Source organism: Uranotaenia lowii, chromosome 1 (assembly GCF_029784155.1).
Source record: "Uranotaenia lowii strain MFRU-FL chromosome 1, ASM2978415v1, whole genome shotgun sequence".
Classification (NCBI taxonomy): Eukaryota; Metazoa; Arthropoda; class Insecta; order Diptera; family Culicidae; genus Uranotaenia; species Uranotaenia lowii.
Window position 1 is genome coordinate 96,724,524 of NC_073691.1, and position 8,087 is coordinate 96,732,610.

At 39.4% G+C, this 8,087-nt stretch overlaps 1 protein-coding gene across 1 annotated transcript; it reads left to right on the top strand.

Moving 5' to 3' along the window:
• Positions 1-1,389: 1,389 nt before the first annotated feature.
• Positions 1,390-1,857, top strand: LOC129737649 (uncharacterized). Its single transcript, XM_055728808.1, has one exon. The coding sequence runs from the start codon at positions 1,390-1,392 to the stop codon at positions 1,855-1,857; it is 468 nt and encodes a 155-aa protein (XP_055584783.1).
• The last annotated feature ends 6,230 nt before the right edge of the window (positions 1,858-8,087 follow it).

An 8,087-nucleotide genomic window follows, 5' to 3' on the forward strand; every position in this document is an offset into this window, starting at 1 on the left:
GGTGGCATCACGGGTCTACGATAAAATACACGCGAGTGCTGTTGGACGAGGCATTAATGGCTCACGCGGGTACCATAGGCTACGTAGTTGCCTTGACTGGTACGAAGACGGCGTTGATAATCGGGAATATTCACCAGATTCCTCACGTTGATCGTGACCATATGTGTGAACTCCGGTACTACTCGCCATCGTGCTTCTTCGACATAACATCTGAACTGGAGATCATTTATCGTTGCCCCATGGACGTAACATATTCCTTGCACGCACTGTATAATGGATTGTGCACTAAAAGCACAGTCACGCAGTCAATGCGTCGATTGTCGTATTCAGCGGAGAAAGCAGGAATAAGAAAGGATTTGTCAAATTGCCTCTACCTCGTACACTTTCAAGCCATCAAGGAGGCGTTATTACGCGAGGGTTATGGCGTCGGTGTGAAATCAAAGGTTTTGACAGTACACAAGGCACAAGGACTGACGTTTGACACGGTTATTTGCATCAGGACGAACTCGAAAGCTTTGATGCTCTACGAGAAGCTTGAGTATGCGGTGGTAGCAATATCTCGGCACACTCGATCCTTCACTTATTACAGTGATCAAAGCGACGCTATCACGATGTTGATGGACCGTTGTTGTATTGCCAGTTCTGCGTTACGCGAGTGGAACGCCAAGCGGCTCAAAATGGCAAAAATGCTAAGTTCCCACGAAACTCGGAACTTCATCAAATCCCTAAAACCAGGAAAAACAAATAAATTACGATTTGAATCCGGACTCGAATCAATACGCTGAAAGTAATCGATAAGAAACAGTGTGGCCATTCAGTAGTGATGAAACCATCCTCCATTCCAAAACAATCGCTAAAATAATCCCTACGGGCAAAATCCATTCCGTACATTTCAAAACAACGCATCCAATAGACCAGAGCCCATGGAAGTTGACCCCAGTCAACAAACGCGAGTCCGGTAATGGACCGATGATGAATTTGAAACGTCCGTACCCTCAACGGCACAAATTTAAAAGACAAGCGCACCCGCTTGAAACCATAAGCCCCTATTCCAGGATAACAGTTATTAAGACAACTCATACCATAAAATTGAGAAACTTACACCTGAAACAAGAGGACCATCTACTGAAGACAAACAATCTGCGGTTGCCAATCCTGAGCCACAGAAGGCAAATTTTTTAGAAAGACTCACGAGTTGGTTATTCCAACAATGCCATATATTAACCTAAAAACAAATATCGGAGAGTTCCCCTTCCTAATTGATACGGGTGCCAACATAAATGTTATTCATCTAATGCTAGCATACAACTATTCACTTCCGAAACCGTACTGCTTCAAAGCAAATAACATAGGAAGTTCAACAGCTCTACCTCCGATATTGACAACATCATGGCCCACTACGAACCGTTTTCGCCGGAACTGTCGTTAATTTCGCGTCGCCACAAATTTACGACGATGGGCGCGTTTGTCGCATTTGTAGAGGCAGTGCAAGTTCGCGGTTTCTATGTGCACGCGGCACGCGCCAACACTGTGTCGGCGTTCACGAATTTGCGTGGACCAGCTCCGTTTTCGCGGACTCAACGATTCCCCGAGGCGGAGTACATCAACTTGGACGCGCCAGGCATACGTAACTACTTCGATCAGTTGATCAATGCCTGCGAGTTGCCCGACCGTGCGCAGAACATCGGCAACGGCAATGGGCACACATCAAACGCCGACGCGAAAAGGGCGTTTGATACAGCCTTACAGCATCTTCGCAACATCGCCAAAAGCGTGCGCGCGGAGGAATTGGTCGAGTACGGTGTGTTTGATCGCACCTCCTTCGAAACGCACTATAACCTTCATTGGCAAGACTGAAGAAATTCAGTTATTTTCTCTATTTTCTAACCTCTTTTTCTCCTTCTCTTAGAAGATATCCTGCTGTGGAACACCGCTACATGAAAAATGCACGTTTGGACGAAACACCAACGAATTGCAACTGAAGAAATCACCCGTCCATTTGATGAAGGAATTCGTCGAGCCAACTCACCATATGGACTATCAAAACTAAAAGCTAAGGAAGACCACTGAAACTGAAACAAACCGTTATCTAAAAGCGACTCTACCGTTTTCTGAAGAATGGAATGCTGAAATGATGCCTTGTTCCAACAGATAACCATAAGTGAAAAATGTGAGTAACTAATAATTGTATTGGTTTAGACCAGACGAAAAATTCAGTACTTTAGATATATAGTTATGAATAGATCCCAACACTCTTCAGAAGAAACCCGGTGCACTCATATTGCACCATCAGCAATCCTTGTGCACCAGCCGGACATCAGGTGATACCGCGTTCCCCAGTCATCAGGTGATATCGCGTCTCCCGGTCATCAGGTGGCGCGAACCCAGACGCAACGACAGCAACGTGCGCGACCGTTTGCCCGTGTTCCCACAGGTAGCAAACGTGTGGTGGATGCGGCCCTGCAGTAATGCGCACAGCGCAATGATAAACTTTAAAACTGCAAGATCAGCATAAGGCGCGCTCACGCCACTCGACCTATGTAGGGCGATCGCGTTTTATGCTGATCCACGCAAAAAGGGGCACGTAGCCACCACCGACAGCGAGGCCTCGGTAGGAAATAAAATTATGAATAAATTGATTCTACTGGTAGCCTTACTCGTGTGTAGTTGATTTTTATTACCAGAAAGATATCACGGCAAAGTTATAAGTTTACGGTGGTGCGGACATTACATGGCGATCCTTGCCAGGTTGTGAATAAAAGTGTAGAAAGTATGGGTTGGTTTTCGGCGGACGAAATCGTCGCCCCAACCATAAATAACCAAAGTGAAGGCCACCAAACGGCCCAAACAGTGGCAATTTGCGCGCTAGCGTTAGCCGCAATAAGTTATCTAACAATCAAAGGGATTGTGAAGTTAAACAAGCACCATATCGAGCGAGTAACAGCTCGAACGGTGCGAATGAGCAATCTAAGTACTGATGTATAAGACGTGTGAGGCAGATAGCGTGTGAGGCAGAATTAAAGCTAGCCACACAGAGGAAAATGACGATAACCGAATTTGGGAAGGAGGTGGAGCAACTTGCTCACATAGGCAAACATAGGCAAACAAACACGAAACATAGAATTTATAATCGACACAGGAGCATCCTGTTGTCTGATTAAAAAAGAATTAATACCGGAAAATGGCAAAATAGACACGAAAGAAAGATTACCAATAAACGGAATCAGAGGGGCAATAAGTACAATAGGCACTACTTTCCTAACACTTACATTGAATAATTTAAAATTTTTATGCAAGTTTCACATTTTTACTAGTAATGTGCTAAACTCAGCGAATGGAATTTTAGGGAATGATTTTCTCATCAAATATGGAGCATGTATCGATTTTGAATGTAATAAATTGTCCTTAGAAAATGGGCAAGGAAGAACCGATACCTATTTAAGAAATACTGCCTCGGAGATGTTTTCAATACCTTCGAGGAGTGAATACATTACACATATAGCAATGGATGTTCAAGGGGATTACGTGATTTTTCCATACGAAATCGCCAAAGATGTTTTTGTTGCGTCATCAATTGTGCGAACAAATAAAGGTAAAATTCCTGTGAGAATTTTAAACACACGGGAAGAAATTGTTCAAATTCAACATTTCAAGCCAATTATGAAACCATTATCGGAATTTTTATTATTACAAAAAACAGATTTTGAAACTGAAGGCAGAGGAAAATTACTTCAGGAAACTATAAACTTGGACCATTTGGAAGGAAAAGAAAAAGTAAGCATTCAACAGATTTGTAAAAAATTCTCCGATATATTTTTACTTACAGGAGACAAATTAACGTATGCTAATATTTTCGAACAGAGTATCCCTTTGAAACCAGGAACATCTCCCGTATATAAAAAACCTTATCGAATTCCTCATAGTCAACAAAAAGTTGTCGAGGAAGAAGTAGAAAAGATGCTACAAAACGACATAATTGAAGAAGCATCATCACCATGGTCAGCGCCTGTCCTTTTAGTTCCAAAAAAGGCAGACGAAAATGGCCAAAAGAAATGGAGATTAGTGGTAGACTATCGGGCTCTTAACGAAAATGTTAAAGACGATAAGTTTCCACTACCAAATATTACTGATATTCTTGATTCATTGTCAGGAGCTATTTATTTTTCGCATCTTGACTTGAATCAAGGTTACTATCAAATGCTGGTTGACCCTAAGGATAGAGATTGCACAGCATTCTCCACCAATAAAGGTCAATATCGCATGAAAAGATTGCCAATGGGATTAAAAATAAGTCCCTCAGCTTTTTCACGATTAATGACAATCGCGATGTCAGGTTTGAATTACCAAAAATGTTTTGTGTATTTAGATGATCTGATTGTTTTTGGTAAAAACATTAAAGATCACAATAAAAATCTTCATGAAGTTTTTCAACGACTAAGAGAGTCAAATTTGAAACTGAATGCTAAAAAGTGTGAATTTTTGAAAACACAAATATTATATTTAGGATTTGTAGTGTCAGATAAAGGAATATCTCCCGATCCGTCCAAAATTGATGTTGTAAAAAATTACCCGAAGCCTACAAAGTCAGACGAATGCAAACGATTTGTGGCATTTGCCAATTACTATCGGCGACATATAAAGAACTTCTCACAGATTGCCTACCCATTAAATAGGTTGACACGGAAAAATGTACCATTCGAGTGGAGTGAAGAACAAGAAACAGCTTTTCAAACACTTAGGAGTAAACTTATTAGCGCGGAAGTATTAGAGTTTCCAGATTTTTCGGAACAAAATGTATTCGAAGTAATCACGGATGCGTCAAAGTATGGTTTAGGAGCGGTATTACAAAACAGCTCCGGAAAACCAGTGGCGTATGCTAGTAGGATGCTCAACTCTGCCGAACAAAATTATTCGACTATCGAGAAAGAATTGCTAGGAGTCGTAAGGGCAGTCCGACATTTTAGACCATATTTATATGGCAGAAAATTTAAAATATTTACGGATCATCGTCCCCTTGTTTATTTGTTCAGTATGACAGATCCTTCTAGTAGATTAACCAAATTTCGATTAGCACTAGAGGATTACTCATTTGAAGTATTTTATAAGAAGGGAACGGATAATGCAGCTGCAGACGCATTATCTAGAATCTCTTCTGATGAATTAAAACAAATAAGCAAAGTTCATGATAACGAATGTATGATAACAACCAGGTATCAAGTACGCCAAAAGTTACAAAAAATGGAAAAAGAAAACAAGGAAGTTCATGTCGATAGGATTGATCACCCTTCGATAGTTGAACTACTTAAGAAACCACAAGACTCATTAGAGTTAGAATTTCGAAAAAAGCCTAAGTGTGGAGAAATCAAAGCTAAGGAATGTGTCGGAACCGAGTTGTGCTATTATGTCCCGAAAAGTGGAAAAATAATTTTTAACTGCGCAAAATACGTACAAGAAGAAGTAACTATGGAGGACCGAAAAGTAAAGCTAGACATCATGTTCAGGCAGTTGTCAGCAGAATTAAAGTCCTTATGCAAAATAATTAAACAAAGTTCAGTGGTTATCGTACTAAGTGACGATAATCCAATAGCAAAACTATACGTTGAATTTATAAAGAAGAATAAAATACGGGATCCCAAATTAATCATTATTAGAAGCGCGCAAATGATAACAAAACAAGAGGATAAAGAAAGAATATTGAATAATTTCCACATTGGCAAAACAGCAGGTCACATAGGCATACAGAGGATGTATAAGACGATACGTCAACACTATTACTGGAAAGGTTTAAAATCTGACGTGGAAAATTTCGTAAACAAATGCATTATGTGCAAAAAGACAAAGCACCATAAGACAATGAAGCAACCATTGGAAGTGACTACAACAGCTAGGCATTCCATGGAAAAGCTTTATTTGGATTTGGTAGGTCCGTTACCAAGGGACCACCATGGAAAAGAATATATTTTGACCGTTCAGTGCGAACTAAGTAAGTTCATTATTGCTAGACCTATCGGGGACAAGCGAGCTAAAACCGTAGCTCATGCGTTTGTGGAGGCTGTAATTTTAATTTTCGGTATTCCAAAAACAATTGCGACAGATAGAGGAGCTGAGTTTATAGCACAGGTCATGAAGGACGTGGCAGACTTACTAGCAATTGAAAAAATTACTAGTACTGCTTACCATCATGAATCCATTGGAGCTCTCGAGAACTCGCATAAAACTTTGGGAAATTTCTTGAGGGTTAACCTAAGAAATCAGCCTTTTACATGGTCAGAATGGATACCATTTTGGACATTTATGTATAACACAACTGTCCATTCTAGCCATAATTATTCCCCGTTTGAATTACTGTTCGGAAGGAAATGTATTCTTCCCTCACTGATACAGAATGAAATAGAACCTATGTATAATTTTGAAGATTATGCAAAGGAGCTTAAGTATCGAATACAAAAAGCAAATGACGATGCTAGGAAAACATTAATACAAAGCAAAGTTATACAAAGTGAGGAATCCGAAAAGGGTGCAAAAAGAATTGTACTTCAGGAAAATCAAAAAATTTTCATAAAGAAGGAAGACAACACTAAACTTGACGACATTAATGAAGGCCCATACGAGGTTGTACAAGACCTTGGACCAAACATTTTAATAAAGCGAAACGGAAAGCTAGAAACAATACATAAAAACAGAACAGTCCTCTTCAAGGATGGACTGTAGCGGGCGTGTGGTGGATAAGGATAATAATAAGTATAATATTAATGAAAATATTCAGATTAGGTTAATTAAGTTAGGATTAGGATTAGGATAATTAGGTTCATAAATAGATCATATTCAGATTTATAAATAGTGCATATTTAGGTTCAGAGATAGTTTGCTATTTTCATTAGTTTATAAATGATTTCACTAAAGTAGAATATATAACAAACAAGAATTTCATTAACAAAACACTTTTATAATTTCATTAATATGTTACTATACTACACACTTAATCTTTTCTCCTGTGGGCGGGACGATTTTGTCCTGTATTTTCAACAGCTGAAATTACAGGACGATTTCAGGACAGAAAAACAGCTCAGGAAAACAACTGTCAAATTCACCTGAAGGTTCGAAACGGTGTTCTCCTGTGAATTCGAAACAGTTTTCTCCTGAGATTTATTGTGGCTTCTGGACGGTACCCGTTCCCCTGGTACTATTTAATTTTAAAAATCAATCCCAATGCCCTGTTCAATAAAGAAACACAATTGTTTATCAAAACAAATTTAATTTATTTGCAAACACTTTTGTTTAAAATTTTCCCTTTTCTTGGTAGAATAGACACACACAGGCAAGCCATTATTTCTGAAAATTAAGATTTTTTTTTTAATATTTACTCAAAAGCCGGATGGCAGGGATACATACCAATGTGTCGTGCGAAACTAAGATTTAAACCTTTGTGCTGCGTGGTAACCATGTCCGCAAACTGAGTTTAGATCGGTCGGTCAAACTTGATCAAAGCTCCGGATCCGGGGTGGAGGAATCGTGGGGCCGAATCAGCAAACCAAGCTTACAGTTTCTCCACAAAGTTCTGATTCGCTGATATGAAACTGCCCTCCAAGGTTAACCGGAATCTTATTTCGTTCCTCTCAGATTTTCACTTTTTCCCCCTACGGGGAACCAATGCGGATTAAACTAAACGAATGGTAATCGCTCGAATACCGGCCACTGAACTACAATATCAAACGGTAACGGCAAAGTGCGGTCTCAAATTTTTTGCACTGGTAAAAAAGAGACAGCAAGAGGCAACATTTTTGACAAGGGATGTGTCTAACGTGATTCAGGAAAATACTGTCCTAAATTTAAAGGATTCATTTAAGCTCCTGTGAACTCGTAGATGTTTCATCCTAGATTTCAGAATAAATGAAGCGTCACGATATTCAGGATGATTCCCATTCGAATTTCGTGAAAATTAGCCAATTGCCCTGTGATTCAGAGGATCAAGGTCCCGAGCGGAAAAATGGAATCTTAGTGTGTATACAATATAAAATATCGAAGTAAAAATACAAATAATAAATTTTTTCAAAGTTATAATGTTAATAAAAATTATAAGTTAGGAA

Coding starts and splice junctions, on each gene's coding strand:
- LOC129737649 (XM_055728808.1), top strand. CDS start 1,390: ATGGCCCACTACGAACCGTTTTCGCCGGAACTGTCGTTAATTTCGCGT.